General features: G+C 33.8%; 1 protein-coding gene across 2 annotated transcripts in view; it reads right to left on the reverse strand.

The window, feature by feature from the left end:
- The window catches only part of PDE3A (phosphodiesterase 3A), a 399,420-nt gene that overhangs the window by 92,649 nt on the left and 286,697 nt on the right, over positions 1 to 20,074 (reverse strand). For both annotated transcript variants that reach the window (XM_074194319.1, XM_074194320.1), the window contains 2 exons: positions 19,170 to 19,389; positions 13,746 to 13,831 (listed from right to left, as the gene is read on the reverse strand). In XM_074194319.1, the coding sequence (XP_074050420.1) occupies positions 13,746 to 13,831; positions 19,170 to 19,389 (306 nt within the window). The remainder of the gene's footprint in view (positions 1 to 13,745; positions 13,832 to 19,169; positions 19,390 to 20,074) is intronic.

Below are 20,074 nucleotides of genomic sequence, written 5' to 3' on the forward strand. Positions count from 1 at the left end.
GTGAGACCTCCAGCCTCACCACAGAAGGCAAATTGCCAGTCATAGAAGCCCAGTGCACAGGGTTACTAGACCAGGCAATTCCAGTACAGTGGGAAAGCCACTAGCACTTGAGACCCCAGAGTGGAATGTCAGTGAGTAGACCCATGGTCCCAGGACAATAAGTTCTGGAATTGTTTCCATGTGGACCAGAAGTAGAGTTCAACTTTTAAAACCACAATCTAGACTAATAATGAGCAAATAAACAGGAAAATAAACCTGATCATAAAAAGCTACTATGAAGATAAGTAAGATCAAAATACCAGCTCAGAAGAGAACGGTGGAAAAAGAATTACATGTGAAGCCCCAGAGGTGAATATGAATTGGTTTCAAACCCAAAAAGTTTAAAAAGGATTCTAAAAATCAAATAGAAAAATTGGGGGGTGAATGAGAGGTATGCAAACAAGTCAACAGTTTGGGGAAAAAAAAGCACAAAAATTAACTGATAAAAACAACTCTTTTAAAAATAGAATTGGTTAAATGGGAAAAATCAAATGAAGAAAGCAACTTTCAAAATAGAATTAGGCAAATGGACAAGATTAAGAAAACTAATTAGAACTGGGAAAGTGAAAGTTAATGATTCTAAGAGACATCAAGAATCAGTCAAACAAAATTAAAAAATTAAAAACTGGAAGAAAATGTAAAATACCTCATTGGAAAAACAACCCACCTAGAAAACAGATCCAGGATAAATAATTTAAGAATTATTGAACTACCTGAAAGCTATGATCAATTGGGAAATTGCTCTGATATCTTAGAAACAAAGGTTAAAATAGTTATTGAAAGAATCCAACAACCTCCTATTGAAAGAGATTCCCAAATTAAAAGTCCAAGGAATCTTTTAGCAAAATTGCAGAATTATCAGGTCAAGAAGAAAATGCTGCAGGAAGTCAGAAAGAAACAATTAAAATATTGAGGAGGTATAGTTAATATTACAAAGAAGCTTCAATTTTTAAGGATCATTATGTCTGGAATATTATAATCCAGAAAACAAAGGAACTTAGTCCACAACTAAGAATCAAATTGCAAAATTGAGCAAACTTTTCCAGGGGAAAAGATAAACATACAATGAAATGGGTAACTTTCAAATATTTCTGATGAAAAAATCAGAATTAAACATAAAATTCAATCTTCAAACACAAGATTCAAAAGATTCCTAAAATCTATAAACAGAAAAGAAAAACATGTTATTCAATAAGATTAAACTGTTTATATTCCTACATGGGAAAATATATATAACTCCTGAGAACTGTAAATCTGTTAGAAAGAATATACCTAGCCAAAAGTTGTTATATAGGTTGATTTTGTTTTGATGATATTAACAAAACTAAGTTATATTTTTGTTTGGTTTTTGGTTTTTTTTACGTTTTTGCAAGGCAAATGGGGTTAAGTGGCTTGCCCAAGGCCACATGGCTAGGTAATTATTAAGTGTCTGAGGTCGGATTTGAACCCAGGTACTCCTGACTCCAAGGCCGGTATGCTATCCACAGCGCCACCTAGCCACCCCTCTAAGTTTTATTTTTATGAAGAGGTTCAAAGGCCCCATTTCATGAAAGAGAAAGAAGAGAGGGGTGTGAGAATTGCTTGGATCTCACTCTCACTGCATTTGGTTCAAAGGGAGAATAACATAAACACAGTTGGATTTAGAAATTTATTCTACCATATAGGATATTAGGAAAGGAAAGGGGAAAGACAAGGAAGGGGGCTTTATTTGAGTTCGGGGAGATTGAGGGAGGTATTGTCAGAAGCAATACACTTGTGAGAAGGGAAAAGTTAATGGAGAAAAAAAAATAAATAGGGGGAAATAGGATAGAGGAAAATCCAGTTAGTCATCATAACTATGATTGTGAATGGGTTGAACTCTCCTATCAAAAGGAAATGCAGGGGAAGCTAGGTGGTGTAGTGGATAAAGCACCTGCCCATTTGCCTTGCAAAAACCTAAAAAAACAAACAAAAAAACAACAAAGAAAGGAAATGCATACCAGAATGGTTTAAAAACTACATTACATTCCTAAATTGTACTGTTAACAAGTAAATCATTTAAAGAAGAGAAACACACAGAATAAAGGCAAAAGGGTTAAGCAGAATTCATTATATTATTATATTAGCTTAGATTATTATTATATCTTCATAAAAGGTACCATAGATAATAAAGTACTATCAATTCTAAACACATATGCACAAAGTGGTATAGCATCCAAATTCATAAAAGAAAAGCTAAATAAGTTACAGAAAGACATAGAAAGCAAAACTATAACAGTGGCATTACTCAAATTCCCTCTGATAATTCTAAAATATATTGTTTACAAGAAAAAACATTTGAAGCAGAGGGTTACACACAGAGTAAAGTATGATATATTGAAGCTTTTCAATCAATCAATCAATCAATGAAGCCTTCAGAATTATATTGAAGTCAACAAAAATGATAGTTATAGCAGGAGACAAATGCATTAGAGGATAAATAACATTACATGATGAAGAATAAAGGACCTGTTATATAATAAAGGAAAAGAAGGGAGGGTGTGAGCTCTGAAGTAATTCTTATTCTCAATAGATTTGACTAAAAGAGAAAATTACATAATTTTCCCCTAGCCTACAGGAAAGTATGGGAGAAGGGGAAAGAAAGGGGAAAGTGAGACTTTTAATAGGGAAAGGAAAATCAAAGTAAAGATAAAGTTAAAGTAGCAATAAAGCAAAGGGGTAAAGTGAGAAGAAAGGGGAAGAGAGCTGAATAGCAGAGTGGATTAAAAATCAGAATTCTAAGATTAATTGTTTACAGAAAACACATAGGATAAAGATAAAAATTTGAAGCAGAGGATAATGTGCTTCAACTGAAGTGGAGAAGGGGAGAGATGGCAATCCTTATCTCAAACAAAGGAAAAGCAAAAAGAGGTCTAATTTATGAAATTTTGTGAAATACTCCTTATAATGCCCATTAATTGAGGAGCAATTGAACAAGCTATAGCACATGAATGTCATGGAGTATTATTGTTCTGTAAGAGAGCATGAACAGTCTGACATCAGATAAGCCTGGGGAAAAACCTTGCATGAATTGATGCTGAGTGAAGTGAGCAGAACCAGAAAAACATTATACAAATTAACAACATTATGAGATAGCCAACTATGATGGAAGCAATGAAAGCAAGTGTCATCAATTTAGTGATCAAGGACAATTCTGAGAGATCTGCAACAAAAACTGCCATCCATATCCATAAAAGGAACTATGAATTCTGAATGCAAAGTATCCTATGTTCACTCTTTGAAACTTCTTTTATTTTTTTCTTATTTCTCATGACTTTTCCCTCATTAGTGCTAATTCTTCTTTCATAATATGACTAATATGGAAATATACTAAACACAATTGCATATCCTACATCAAATTGCTTATTGCCATGGGGAGGTAACAGGTCGACAGAAAAATGTGAAACTCAAAAAAAAGGATGAATGTTGAAAACCATCTTTGCATGTTATTTGAAAATAAATTTTAAAAATAAATAATAAACAAACCCACTCTGACAAAAACTGCAGGGAAAACTGGCAAATAGTATAGCATAAACCAGGCACAGATCAAATATCTTATGCTCTATATACCAATATAAGGTCAAAATGGGTGCATGATTTAGACATAAAGGTTGATGCCATAAGCCAGTAAGAAAAACAAAGTACAGTTTTTCTGTAAGATCTGTGGAGAAAGGAGGAGTTTATGGCAAAAACAAGAAAATAGAGAACATTATAAAATGTAAAATGGATAATTTTGATTATATCAAATTAAAATGTTTTTGCACACACAAAACCAATACAATCAACATTAGAAGGGACAACGAATGCTGGGGAACAATTTTACAGCCATAGTTTCTGAGAAAGGCCTCATTCCTAAAATATACAGAGAATTGAGCCAAATTTATAAGAATACAAGTCAATACCCAATTGATCAGAATATTTGAACAGTCAGTTTTCAGGTGAAGAAATCAAAGCTATGTATAATCACATGAAAAAATGCTCTAAATCAATATTGATTAGAGAAATTCAAATTAAAGCAACTCTGATTTGCCACCTCACACCAATCAGATTGGCCAACCTGGAAGAAAAGGAAAATATTCGATGTTGAAGAGAATGTGAGAAAACAGGGCCATAATGTCCCTTGTTGGTGGAGTTCTGAATTGATCCATCCATTTTGGAGAGCAAGATGGAACTATGCCCAAAGGGTTACAAAACTTTGCATACCCTTTGATTTAGCAATATCACTACTAGTTTTGTATCCCAGAGATCATAACAAAGAGAAAAGGATTCACATGTATTAAAATATTTATAGTAGCTCTTTTAGCAGAGACAAAGAATTGGAAATTGTGGGCATGCTCATCAACTGAGAAATGACTGAACACATTGTGGTGTATGAATGGGATGTTCTGTAAGAATCATGGACTGACAGATTTCAGGAAAAACCTGCAAAGACTTACATAAATTGATGCTTACTGAAATCAGCAGAACTAGATCATTGTACATTATAACAACATTATCTTGTGATCAACTATGATAGACTTAGTTCTTCTTAGCAGCACAGTGAACAAAGACAATTTTAAAAGATGGTAATACAAGCACTGGCCCTGGATTCAAAAATGCTTTCAGATGCTTAATACTTACTTGGCTGGGGGGACCTTAGGCAAGTCACTTAACTCATTGCCTCATAAAAACAAAACAAAAAAATGTAATGGAAAATTACATCCACATCTAGAGAAAGAAGTATGGATTCGGAATGCTGACAAAAGTAAATTATTTCAATTTTCTTTTAAAAAATTGTTATATACATTTTTATTTTTCAAAGCTTTTTTGCATTTTTGCTCTAATTGCTCTTAAAAACATAAATTAAAATATATGCACGATTGTGCACATATTACCTATATAAGATTACTCACTGTCATAGGGAGGAAGAAAGAATGAGAAGGTGGGAATAAAATGTGGAACCCAAAATCTTACAAAAATGAATGCTGAAAATTATCTTTGCATGTAACTGGAAAAAAGAAAATGATAATTAAAAAAGGAAGTAAAGTATTTTTTGCAGAATTAATATAGAGAACTTTACAAAATCCTTCCAACTTCATACTTAAAAATACTTCTTCAATCTTCCCCAATTTTCTAATCTTTGTTCCAACTTTAGAGATAAACTTTTTAAGAAAGATTTTATTTATTTATTTTGAGTTTTATAATTTTTCCTCTATTCTTGCTTCCCTCCCCCTCCCCCCATAGAAGGCAGTCTGTTAGTTTTTACATAGTTTCCATTTTATACATTGATCTCAATTGAATGTGATGAGAGCGAAATCATATCCTTAAGGAAGAAAAATAAAGTATAACAGCAAAATTACATAATAAGATAACTTTTTTTTTTAAATTGAATGTAATAGTCTTTGGTCTTTGCTCAAACATCACAATTGCTTCTCTGGATACAGATGTATTCTCCATTGCAGATAGTCCAAAATTGTCCCTGATTGTTGCACTGATGAAATGAGCAAGTCCATCCAGGTTGATCATCACTCCCATGTTGCTGTTAGGGTGCACAATGTTCTTTTGGTTCTGCTCATCTCACTCAGCATCAGTTCATGCAAATCCTTCCAGGCTCCCCTGAATTCCCATGCCTCCTGGTTTCTAATAGAACAATACTGTACCATGACATACATATACCACAGTTTATTAAATCATTCCCCAGTTGAAGGACATTCACGTAATTTCCAATTATTTGCTGCCACAAACAAGGCTGCTATGAATATTTTTGTACAAATGATGTTTTTACCTTTTTTCATCTTCTCTTCAGGGTATAGAACCAGTAGTGGTATTGTTGGATCAAAGGGTATGCACATTTTTGTTGCCTTTTGGGCGTAATTCCAAATTGCTCTCCAGAAAAGGCTTCACCAACAATGCTTTATTATCTCAGATTTCCCACATCCCTTCCAACATCGATCATTGTCCTTTCTGGTCATATTGGTCAGTCTGAGAGGTGTGAGGTCGTATGTCAGAATTCCTTTAATTTGCATTTCTCTGATAAGTAGCGATTTAGAGCAATTTTTCGTATGAATATGGATTGCTTTGATTTCCTCATCTGAAAATTGCCTTTGCATATCATTTGACCATTTGTCAATTGGGGAATGGCTTGGTTTTTTTTTTTTTTAATAAAATTTGGCTCAGTTCTCTGTATATTTTAGAAATGAGTCCTTTATCAGAAATACTAGTCTAGTTGTAAAAACTGTTTCCCAATTTACTACATTTCTTTTGTTTGTTACAGTGGCTTTGTCTGTAGAGAAGCTTTTTAATTTAATGTAATCAAAATTATCTAGTTTGTTTTTAATGATTTCTCCATCTCTTCCTTGGTCATAACTGCTTCCCTTTCCATAGATCTGACAGAGATACTTCTCCTTGATCTACTAGGTTGTTTATGGTATTGTCTTTTTATGTCTAAATCCTGTATCCATTTTGATCTTTTCTTGGTGTAGGGTGGGAGGTGTGGGTATAATCCAAGTTTCTTCCATACTAACTTCCAATTTTCCCAACAGTTTTTAACTAAAGAGAGAGTTTTTATTCCAATAGCTGGACTCTTTGGGTTTATCAAACAGCAGATTACTATAATCATTTCCTGCTATAGCACCTAGTCTATTCGACCGATCCATCACTCTATTTCTTAGCTAATACCAGACAATTTTGATAACTGATGCTTTATAATATAATTTTAGATCTGGTAAGGCTAAGCTCCTTTCCTTTGAACTTTTTTGCATTGAATCTCTGGGAACCATAATTTTGTGTAAATATTCCTCCATTTTAATTAGATTGTCAAATTTATTGGCATAGAGTTAGGCAAAATAATTCAGAATTATTACTTTAATTCCCTCCTCATTGGTGGTGAGTTCACCTTTTTCATTTATGATACTAGCAATTTTGTTTTCTTCTCTCCTTTTTTTTAATCAAATTGACCATGGGTTTATCAATTTTATTGTTTTTTTCATAAAACCAGCTCCTGGCTTTATTTGTTATTTTAGTAGTTTTCTTTCTTTTCGAATTTATTAATTTCTCCTTTATTTTTTAGAATTTCTAAGTGTGTATTTAATTGGGGGTTTATAATGTGCTCTGTTTTGAATTTTGTCGTTGCATATTTTGTTCATTGATTTCTTCTTTCTCTAATTTATTCGTGTACATATTTAAAGTTATAATATATCCCTGACACCTGCCTTGAATGTATCCCATAGGTTTTGTTATGTTATTTCATTATTGTCATTATCTAGTATGAAAGAATTAATCCTTTCTATAATTCTTTTTGTTGATCCACTCATGTTTTAAAATGAGGTTATTTAGTTTCCAATTAGTTTTGGGTCTATATCTCCCTGGCCTAATATTGCATATGATTTTCACTGCATTATTATCTGAGAAAGATGGATTCACTATTTTGGTCTTTCTGCAATTGATCATTAGGTTTTTATGCCCTAGTACACTGTCAATTTTTGTGTAAGTGCCATGTACTCAAGGTCAGTGGTTTTGCTTATGAAGTATTTAACATTTTCTTCTATTTTTTCAATCTTTTGGTTTTGTTTAACAGAATCTTGTTTTTTTCATGGAGTCATTAGTTTCCACCAATTCCATTCTTTTTTTAAGAGAAGAATTTTCTGCATTTACCTTTTGTAACTCCTTTTCTGGTTGATCAATTCTATTTCTTAAGGAGTTTTTTATTTGCCCAAGTGTAATTTTGAGAGAATTATTCTCATTTTGTATTTGTCTAATTGTATTTTCTAAATATTCGTTTTCTTGTTGTGAGATGTTAATTTTTTTCTTGTTTCTTTTCCCAATTTTTCCAATTGATTTTTTTTAGGTTTTTGCAAGGCAAATGGGGTTAAGTGGCTTGCCCAAGGCCACACAGCTAGGTAATTATTAAGTGTCTGAGACCAGATATAAACCCAGGTACTACTGACTCCAGGGCCCATGCTCTATCCACTATGCAACCTAGCCACCCCTTTCCAATTGATTTTCAAACTCATTCCTAATTTCTTCAAGGAAATCTTTCTGGACTGTAGACCAATTTATACTCTCCTCAGTGCTAAATCTTTCTGGGTCAGAATCTATTCCTTCTAAGTATTTCTCCATGACCCCCCCCCCTTTTGCTGGTCTTTCTTCATCTTCCTAGGATCTTGTGTTGGGAGGGGGGCTGGCTTTCAGAGGTTTGCTTTTGAAAACCCTAAAGACTTTGTTCATTTGGTTTAGTAATCCCAAGGGCCGGCTAGTTGGGTATGCTGGTTGCTTTCTCTGGAGTGTTTGAGACCCTCAGCAGTAAGGTCTGAGTTGACCTTGAATAATGGACTGGGCCCTGGGGGAGGGCCTTTCAGCTGAGTGAACTCTGTTGCCCACACGTAAGCCAGAGGGGGTGTGGGGGGTATTTACAGTTTGTTCTGATAAAAGAGCTCCCCTGAAAATATGGAACTCAGGTCCCTTCCTGAGCTGGTCATTTTCTAGGCATGCTTGGCAACTCTCTATGCTGGACCTCACCCTCCTGTTGCTCCTTGTCCCTTGGCCAAAGAATCTGCTGCTAAAGCTGGTTCTCGGACACATCACTCCAAAGCCTCTGCGGCTGAGGCCAGTCCTCTGGCTTCCCCCAGATGCTGATCCTGTACTGGCCCTCTGGTCTTTGTCCCGTATGACAGACCTTGTTGGTAGGTGTTCTTCTCTAACTTCTCTTTCTGGGTTTTGTTAATCAGATTTCTGTTAAGAGGCTTCTTTCAGTTCTTTTATTTAATATAAATATTTTATTTGATTTCCAATTATATATAATAGTAGTTTCTACCTATATTGAATTTTACACTTTTCCCCCAATCTTCCTTCCCCTCCCACAAAAGACAGTCTGATAGTCTTTACATTGTTTTGATGCTCTACGTTGATCAAAATTAAATGTGTTTAGAGAAAAATAATATCGTTGAGGAAAAAATAAAATATAAAAGATAGCAAAATTATGTTGTATATAAGACAATTTTTGCTAGCCAATGGGATTAGGTGGCTTGACCAAGGCCAGACAGTTAGGTAATTATTAAGTGTCTGAGGTCAGAATTGAACTCAGGTACTCCTGACTCCAGGGCCAGTGCTCTATCCATTGCACCACCTAGCTGCCCCTAAGACAACTTTTTTAAAAAAATTGAAGGTAATAGTCTTTGGTCTTTGTTTAAGCTCTACAATTCTTTCTTTGGATACAGATGGTATTATCCATCACAGTTATGCTAAAACTGTCCTTGATTATTGCGCATTGATGGAATGAGCAAGTCCATTAAGGTTGATCATCAGTCTGTATTGCTGTTTTGGTGTACAATGTTCTTTTGGTTCTGCTTCTTTTGTGCAGCATCAGTTCATGCAAATCTTTCCAGGCTTCTCTGAAATTCCATGCTTCCTGTTTTCTAATAGAACAATAGTGTTCCATAATGTACATATACCACAGTTTGTTAAGCCATTCCCTAGCTGATGGACATTCACTCAATTTCCAATTCTTTGCTACCACAAATAAGACTTCTATGAATATTTTTTGTTCTAGTGATGTTTTTATAGACCCAGTAGTGGTATTTCTGGATCAAAGAGTATGAAAATTTTTATTGCCCTTTGGGTATAATTCCAAATTGCTTTCCAGAAATGTTGGATCAGTTCACAGCTCTACCAACAATGTATTGAAAGACACAGTTCTGTGAAAACATGTCTGACTAGACTTCACCAGTAGAACTCATTTACCTTCTCACCGCAGTAGTTCTGTCATCACCCAGACATACTTTCCTTGGAACATCCATCCACTATACTGTCTTTCTGTTTTCCCATTGATTAATTCCCTCTAAGGGGTTTCCGTTGGGGGACAGGCCCAAGTCAGGCAAGCTTCATCCCCTTTCTGTTTATGCTTCTAACCCTCTATTCTTTGCCACCATGTCAGCAAGTAAGTACCTTCTCTTTCTCCCTTTTTCTGAACTCCCCCTCTCTCATTCCCTCTTTTTCCTTTTCCTTTTTGTGTTGTATTCACCATTTAGAGGTAAAACTCAAAGGCAAGTACTCTATTTTTGCTTTAATTTGTATTTCCACTATGAAGCACAGTGTATAGCCCATAGCAATAGTAGTAAGGGCTTCTTACCTTATTTTGCTGGGGCTGGGGGGTTATGACAAAGTCAACTCTTCTCCTTGTGTTACTGATCCCACCTTACCTTGTCTCCTTTGGAAACTTCCCACTCTGTATTGTTCCCTTTGTTTGCTTATACAGCAATGTTCCTTCATCTATTAACTCCATCTCTGCTTCTTGCAAATATGTTAAGACCCCCCTCAACCTTAAAACACCACCACCATCACCACCACCATCACTACCAATCTGATCCAAAATAAACAAAAACATTTCATGTGGTTTAAACCAATTCCTTAAGTTTGTCTTAGAGACCTTCAAGCATTCACAGTCAAACTACAAGATAGGGTCATCTACAGCCACTGGCTCCATTTGCTCACCTCTCCTTCACTTAAAACTTTGTAATCTAGCTTCTAATCATAAATCAACTGACATTGTTCACTCCAAAGTTCCTGATTAACTCTTGCCAACTAAATTTAATGACCATTTTCTCAGTACTATTTTACTTGAGGTCCATAATGCAAGTTGGCTAAGGTCAAATAACTAATAAAAGGCAGAAACAAGAATTTAACTACAGATAGCTAGCTATAAATATAGCACTCTTTCCCTTACATAGGACTGTATATCTTCAGGTCATCCTCCCATTTTAGAATTAAGATTTTTAAATGGTTCCCTATTCTAGGATAAAATAAAAATCCAATGTTGCATTTAAATTCTCCACAATCCAGTTCCAACTTTTTTATTCATATTTATTGTTACTTACCCTCATTATTTCAGTTCAACTAGAATTCTAATTTTTATTGATTTATGACATTTATTTCCTTTTCTTTTCTGTAACTGATGTCTCATGCTAAAATGCACTCTGTCTTTTCATTTCCTAGAGCTCTAACGTTCTTCAACAAATAGCTCAGGAGCCTTCTCATCCAAGAATCCTTTCCTGAATCTCAGGAATTAGCAATTTTCTCATTTTTTAAATGAATATATGTTTATAAATGCATATATATATATATATATATATACACAATATGTAAAATTTACTTATATGTATGAGTTGAATGCCTCCAGGAGATCCTTGAGGGCAAGGATTGTTTCATTTCTGACAATGTTTCCTCAGGACAATGACTTGTACATTCTACTTTCTTCACAAAAACAAACAATAAATCAACAAGCAAAAATGAACAAAACTGCCTGTTATCAAACTATACTTCCTATAGAAATCCCAAACTCAGAATGTTAAAAACTCATGTTGTTTTCCCCTCAAATTGACTTCAATTTTAAAATTTCCTATTTCTGTTCAAGGTACTACTAGTCTTCCCAATTTCCAGATTTATAACTTCAATGCTATTCTTGATTACTCCACTTTACCTCTTATATTCTATCAGTTGTAAAATGCTATAATGTCTACTACTGAACTATCTCTCACATCTATTCCCTTTTCATCACTCATGCAGCCACCTAAAGCTCACAACATTGCTTACTTAGACTATTGAAAATACTCTGTTCAAATTCCTTGTCTCAGGTCTACCCAACCTACACTCCATCATTCACATAACTGCCAAGTGATTTTTTTACAGACCATGTCACTACCCTAACTCAATAAATTCCCTGTTTTCTCTTGATCCTTCAAACTCTAACTTCCCTTGGTTTTTAAAGCCCTTCACCATATGACCACAACTTTTCTTTTATAGATTCATATATTACTCTCCTTACTTTCTACATTCCATAGTCCAGTCAAAATGGCCTCTTTATTATTTAACCATAATATTCTATTTCATTACTCCATATATTTGCACTACTTTTATATTGCTTCTGTGCCTTTGTAACTGTCCTCAATACTTGGAATGTACTCCCTCCTTTTCTCTACTTTGTAGAATGCTTGATATTTTCTAGATTGAATACAGGCTTACACATGAGGCTTTTGTCGATCCCCAATTTAAGGGTCCTTCCCAAAACTATCTTGCATTTATTTTATATTTACTCTGTTTGTACTCCAATTTGGTCATACTTCCTCACCTGAGAAAGGTAAGTCTTGGTGGTAAAGACTCTTCTAAATTGGACTTTGTAACCCCAACACCTAGCACCATCTCTGGCACATAGTGGTTACTTAATAAATACTGCTCAGCTTTTCACATAATATTGCATAGCAGAGTCTTTCTTAGGATTCAAAGAGTCCAAGATAAAGTTGTGTCTTTGTAGGATTTTAATGATCCCAATAGATATCAGTGAAAATTAAATGACAGTTTTCCTCCCAGGTTTTCCTAAACAGAAAAAATATAAAATGAATAAAAGATATTTTTATAGCTGGGGATGAGGGGATAGACAAAAGCTAGAGGTTTCACAACTTAATAAAGAACTGAAAAAAATAAATAACATGGCAGTTAATACCTACTTAGCAATAAGAAAATTTAGTATAATGCCAGCTCTATAAGACAATAAAAAACAAGACGAATAAAAAAACTGAAATGTTCTTTTTCCAATTACTTATGTCTTGTAGACAAGATGGAAAAATAGATGAAATGAAAAAAATGGGAAAAACGATAGCCTAAATATTTGCAGGAAATATACCAACAATGCCTGAACAAACTTCTCTCCAACTTGGAATTGAAATGGTTGTTACAAGTAAATTGGTAATTTGGTCAGTAATAGAGCTTTTATAAAGCTTTTTCTTTCTCTTCTAGTTTCAGTATGTATGCTAAAGTTGTCTAACATCCATCCCACATTACTTTTAAATTCTACATGCATCAGATTAAAATGCAATTGGGAAATATTTCACAAAACAAATAAAAATACAATAAAGCATAGACAATGTTACAGTGAATATGCAGTCCTAGGGGTACAAATCAATGACCCCATTTCTATTTGACTTTCAAACCACTTCAGTAAACAAATACAGATTTGGAAAGCCAAACATTCTAACCCTAAAGAACTGTTGCCACCCAAATATTGGACACTATAGATATTTCTCTCTTTTTTCCTCCCAATGTTCTCCTCCCTTTTCATCATGAAGGCTAAAGATAATTTTTTTTAAAATTTAAAGTTTAATAATAGAGGCAGTCAATGAACTTAGAAATCAAATATAATGTGCAAAGCATGCTGAATTGCCATTCTAGGTGGTCAAATAGCATCCTCATATGATACTTAATATTCTTTTTTTTTATTTTTGCAAGGCAGTGGGGTTAAATGCCATGCCCAAGGTCACACAGCTAAGTAATTATTAAGTGTCTGAGGTCATATAACTCAGGTCCTCCTAACTCCAGGGCTGGTGCTCTATCCACTACCCCACCTGGCTGCACTGATACATCATATTCATAATAGCAGAGTATTTGTTGCTGGGTATAGTATCAATATGTAGAATTACCTGGGCTACATCATAAATTTCTTTTAAAAATTTGTCTGGCTATGTAAATCTACCACAGTGCCTGGTACATAACAGGTAATTAATCAATGTGTATTGATTGGTGGTAAGAGTTATAAAGGATTTTTCTTGGATGTTTGCTTACATTGAACATTTTCATGAAACAGTAAAATAAATAATTACCAAAATACTTGTTTCTAAGATAAAATTGAAGTTCCAAAGAATTTTGTTATGCAAAAGAATTACCTGTTCTGCTTGGTGAATGTGTGGTTGTACTGCTACTTCCCAATGTCCCATCAGAGGAGTTTCCTTGGTTATATGGTCTGCCACAGCTGAGGAACATTGAATAAAGCAAACTATAAGTAGGCATTTTGAGATATTTTGAAGAACACTTTCATGCTTCCTTCATCCATGCATTTAAAATCCTTATTTAAAAATTTTAACTACTGAGCACATATAAATTTCATTGAAATATCTTTTACAGTTTTTGATTTGATAAAGTACCATATTTAGTTGCTAAAATAACAATACAACCCCAAAACTTAAGATTGTAATAAATATTTTTACTAATTAGTGAAATTCATTAATTTTACTAATCATAGGATTTTCTTTATGTTATGGCAAGTTTCCTTTTAGGTATTTTAGGTATCAGAATGTGAAATTCAGCGTACAGATAGTTTATATTATTTTTAAGGCCATAAAAAATCCTTCTAGATACGGAGTAGTATTATGAGCTTTACCAATAAGTTACAAATTTTCCAAAATCATTTTAGTTTCTTCTCTAAAATGCCTGCTGCGAAGAAGATGGGCAAGAATTATGCATGCTTTCTGTGGATTATCCAATCAAGTGAGGTCAAGAAGCATTTATTAAGAGACTACCATATTTCAGTCTACAAGGAAAGGCAAAATAGTCCCAGCTAAAAACCCACAATGTAATGGAGGGGACAATATTCAAACAACTATATAAAAACAACTATAAATTTGTATATACAAATAAAATCATTTACATAGATTATTTTCTTAAACTTCATTCAATTTTGTATCTGAGAAAGAAAAATCAAAATGGGTTACTTGGTGAATGAGGCCTTTCAGTAATTCTTGTCAATATCTACATTAATAACAAAAGATCATTATTTGAATATTGGATGTTCAGTAGAAGAAGTTGATACTTATAGCATATGATTAGAAAGTGGGTCAACTGTCTGTGCCAAGATACATTCAATAATTGCTTGATGAGGTGTCTAAAATTCCCATCATCAGCATTACTCCTTTGGATGAATTTAATATATCTCTAGAAGTTGCCATTAAAAAAATTAAAGATTTTCCCAGCTACCAACATGGCATAATTTAGGTTACAAGATCACCTAGCAAAGTTACCTAATAAAAGTATTTGTATATGAGAGGCAGACAGGCAGTGTGAAAGGAGAATCTAGAGATATTAAGGAATTGTTCCCATTTAGAAATTGGTGTAGAGTTGAGAGATGCTAGCTGAACTATATAAGAGAACCATAAAGATCTAGAGATGAACAAGTAAACACTTTCACCAACTAGTTCTTTCCTCAATTTATTTTAGGACTCCAGTATTTTAAAAGTAATCTTACTGATGCCTTTATTTTTTAGATTTTTTTATTAATAACTTAAAAATAGTCCAAATATCCCTCTCCAGGAGACATCTCACATTAAAAAAATTTTTTCAGGAGACAGAAAAAATTAGCAAAATAGATCAAGATAGTGAAAAACTTTGAAATTTTGTACCATAAATAGTACCTATGGATTTCCCACCTCCATGAAGGAATGGCACTCTCTTTCAGTCCAGCTTAATCTTTAGAACTTCTTACATTCACTTTTTGACCTTTTGATCTATATTTGTTTTTTTTCCAGTTTTATGTTTGTAACTGATTTCTTGGCTCTGTGTTACTCTGTAGCAGTTCACATGCATGATCCTCTGTACTTATCACATATTGTTTCATACATCACAATCCATTGCATATATATATATATATATATATATATTATATATCAATTATGCAATGACTACACAAGTTCCATGAATTTGTGTAGTTATTGCATAATTGATGAACATCTACATTGTTTCAATTCTTTCATATCACAAAAAGCATTGTTATTTTAGCCTCTGGCTACATTAGGTTGGTTCTACCTATGAGAAATCATTATTCAGACTCAGGAAAGAAAGGGTGGAAATAAAACAAAATTTATTAAAAGAAGTTACAACACATAGGAAGGGATAGGGAGAGAGAGAAAGAGAGGGAGTGTATTAAAAGAACAGCCAAGTAGCATTGGTGGGGCCAGCAGGTCAGAGAAGACTGTGGCCCTGAGTGGGAGTCCAACCCAGTTTTTTATGTCTTGTCTCTCAAACAGAGGGCAAAAGGTGAACTCCCTTTCCCTCACTGGAAGGGGAATTAGGTAGAAGGTGAAACCTAAGGAAATCAGGATATAAATTTAACATCAAGAATGGGAATCTCCACCCAATTTGACAAGATTAGCAACCTTTAAGATTACAAATTTTGTTTCTATTACAATCATAATTCTCTATATCTTTCCCATGGTAGTCAATTTACATCTCAAGAGTGAGTGCTAGTCAATTTACATCTCCATCCAATTTCTATATTCACAATTCTCTTCATCTTTCCCCTGCTTTATTATTATTGTTATTTTGTGTACTGATAACTTTTTTCCTTATCAATGGTTTCCATAGTCTATGGTTCAAAGAGTTTAATCATTTTTATTTGTATAATTCAAAATCGCTTCCCCAAATGACTTTATCTGGAAGGTAAATAGGCAGTGTGAAAGGAGAAGCTAGATATATTAAGAAATTATTCTCATTTAAAAATTGATGTAGATGTGAGAGATACTAGCTGAACTATATAAGAGAACCATATATGTATAACCATATATAAGAGAACCATACCAGCTCCACTGACAATGAATTACCATGTCTGTCATTCCACAATCTTTCCATCATTAATTATAGTCATTTTTGTCTTTTTTTTCTAATTTGCACAATGTAAAGAGAAACCTTAGAATTAGTTTGACTTACATTTCTCTTATTAACATGGTGATTCTGGAACAAACCTTTACATGTTTGTGAATGCTTTACAAAACTGTTTTGTTAACATATGATTGTGCATAACATATTCTGACTATTCTTTCCCAGTTTTTTGCAATTTCACCTTGCTAATTTGTTATTTTCTTGATTTTACTTTCTGCTCTCAATTTAAATCAAGTTAATTAAGGGTCTATCAATTTCATTAGTCTTTTAAAAAGACCTTTCAATTTTATCATTTCCATGTTTTTTTTGTTTGTTTTTAATATGCCTATGTCCCTCTGAATTTTTAACACCTATTCTCTTGTGCTTAAGTTTGTGTATTAGTTGGCTTTCTAATTTACTAAATGAATATTCATTTTAAACTAAATTAAATTAAGTTCATTACTTCTTTCTTTCTCCATTTTGTGAGTATATGCTTGTAAAGGATATGGTTTTTTCCCCCTGAATACATCTTTAGCTTTCTATATTAGAGAAATCAGCATTATTTTCTTTTATATTTTTCTATGATTTGTTGTTTGAACACTCATTATTTGAGATTTCCTCATTGTGTCTCTATTTGGATCTGAAGCTTTTGTTTGTGGTTCTTGAAACAATCACTATTTTTATTGTGATATGGTCAGAAAAAGGTTGTATTAATTATTTCTACCTTTTTACCTTTATTTTCAATAATCCTATTGCCTAGTACTTGTTCAATTTTTGTAAAAGTTTCATGAGGTATTGAGGAACATATATATTTTTAAAATTCCATTTAGAAAATATCATGCCTTTTTTAATTTAGTTTCTTCAACAATTAATTCAGTTCTATTCTTAATCTTTTGTTTATTTTTTTTGTTAAATTTATCCAATGATGTTGAAGTCTCCTGGAACTATTGATTTGCTATCCATGTCTTCTTGAAGCTCAGATAATGCTTCCTTTACGATTCTGGATGATAAAGCATTTGGATCATATGTATATCATAGATATTGCTTTCTAATTTGGAGCTTTGCTTTTCTCAGCATAATGATATTTCCTTCATTTGCCTTCTTATTTTTGAATGATTATTTTTATTGCCAGAGAAGATGATTATAACTCTTGCAGTTTTTGATTCACTAGATGCATATTAATTTTTTTATCTTCTCAGTTTTATTTTGTATATATCCTTGTCTTTAAATGTTTTTAGTTTAAACAACAGACTAAAGGATTTTTTTTCATTTTACTGGGTTGCTTGATCCTTTCACATTCATGGTTATGAGAAACAGATCTATATTTTCTCCTATTTGTCTCTAATACTGGAGTGTTTTCTCCTCAAGATAGACTTTCCCCCCTATTATTCGGTGAACACAGAATTATGGTCTTTCAGTCAATTATTCTTAATTTTTAAGTTGAGACTATTCCCACTTACTGCAATAAATTAAAAATATTTGTGAACAATTTTAAAGGAAATAATTTGGTTTTTTAGTAGTATTATTTCCAAAAAAACCTTCATGAAATTTTATACTTCAATATAATTACTTTCAAAAAAGTATGATCAATTTATTCTTGTTTTGGTGAACTCTTTCAATGAACCCCTTCTGTGTAATATTAAAGGTCATTTTTCCTCACAAATAATTTGGATTTTAGGAAGAATAATTTTTGTTTGTTTTTGGATTTACACATTGAAGAAAGAAGAATAAATGAAATGATAATATTGTGTTTTTCCAATCTGAAAAAGAAATGAAGGCAAGTAGAAATTTTAGACACAGATAAAATATTTTTTGTATAGCTTTTGAGGAAAAAAAGAAGCTAAGCTATAATAAGACATTTAAAAACATTTCATTGAGAGGGCGGCTAGGTGGCTTAGTGAATAGAGCAGCAGCCCTGGAGTCAGGAGTAACTGAGTTCAAATAAATACTTAGCTGTGTGGCCTTGGGCAAGCCACTTAACCCTATTGCCTTGCAAAAAACCTAAAAACAATAAGTAAATTTAAAAAATAAAACCATTTCATTGTGAGATATAGTATCAGTATGGAAATCTGAGGTCAGGACATACATGGGGTAATTTATCTTTCCAAAAGTATCACTGATGACATGAACATTAAGATTTGCCTCACTTTTAATTAATTTCTATGTTTCATTCAACATAGTAGCTGGAGACTAAAAAGTAAATGAGACAATCAATATAAAGTGCTATTATTGTTATGTCCTTTGAAATAATAATACATATGAATATAAATCAGTCATGATTTTGTAACATGCTGGGGAAGGAAATTAGATTTGTGATCTCACTATTATAACTAACTCATGAAGAAGAAAACTCCATCTACCAATTCAAGTTGTCATTTTCTCTGAAGTTTTGGTTATAGAGAGTTGCCTACAGCACAGAGAAATTAAACAATTTTCCCAAGGTTGCAAAGTCAGGACTCTAAGCTACATCTTCCTGTATCCAAGGCCAACCCTCTATACACTATGCCATACTGTCTCTATTTTTATATGAAAAGCATTCCAAAACAGCACAGCTAAAGTAAAATCTCATAATCTCATAATCCAGGCCTTTAGAATTCAACATAATTTGGTTCTGTTATTCATTTATTCATTCATCTAGTAAAAAGGTATGATAATTTTCTGAGACATACTAATTCTCTTACCTAGTACATATAACAGGTGGGGTGAAGATCTGTGGAGAAAGATCTGGTGCACTCTGAGTATATGTTAAAATTCTGTGAGAGTTTAGTCCTTGTTTTGGAGATACTTCTGCAGATTCTGGAAACTGGATTGTAGAAATTTTGCTGATTGGACTATTGGCTGGACTTCCTTGAATAGGTGAAGGACTTGGGGATGAAAGTGGTGAAATTTTAGCTAGAACACCTGAAAATAAAATAAGAATTATTTCACTAACAGAACTTAATGATGGTTGAAAATTTTAAGTCCTGGGGGTGAAGCAAAGATTGCAGCATGAAAAGAAGCTTCCTTAGGAGCTATCTCCAAAATATTTACAAAACCTTATAAATGACTCTAAATTTCCAAGAGACAGACCTACATAAAGATTCAGTGATGTAATTCTCCAGCCTATGGTAACCTGGAAGATTGTGGTAAGGCTCTGTTCCATGGGGTTGGAGGGGGTGGTAACACAGTCAGGATCACTGGGCTGGAGTTCTACCTTTCCAGAAATAACCTGTGGGCCACCTGGGTCCCTGGGAGCACTAGCTTCTGGCAGCAGCAGCAATTTCCTGATATGCCAATGCAGGGAACACCAAGCATAACTTGGAAGATCAGCTCAGAAACCCCTACCAGAGCAAGTGCAAAGTCCAGGGTAGCTTGTCCCTCAACACAGCCTAGATCCCAGGAAATGGAAATAGGCCCACAGAGCTGCCCAGCAGGGAGCCACCCAGCAGCCCCTCTCAGAGCACTCAGTGGGGGGAGACTGTCTTCTCTACTACTCTGTCTCTGGGCCAAGACCCTGGTGCTTTCTCCATATTCAAAGCCTGGTCACAGTCTGATGCCTCCCACTGCCAAAATGCAGAGTCCCTCCTCATAACTCAAGGGCAGAGGG

The sequence above is a fragment of the Macrotis lagotis genome, chromosome 7 (assembly GCF_037893015.1).
Source record: "Macrotis lagotis isolate mMagLag1 chromosome 7, bilby.v1.9.chrom.fasta, whole genome shotgun sequence".
Classification (NCBI taxonomy): Eukaryota; Metazoa; Chordata; class Mammalia; order Peramelemorphia; family Peramelidae; genus Macrotis; species Macrotis lagotis.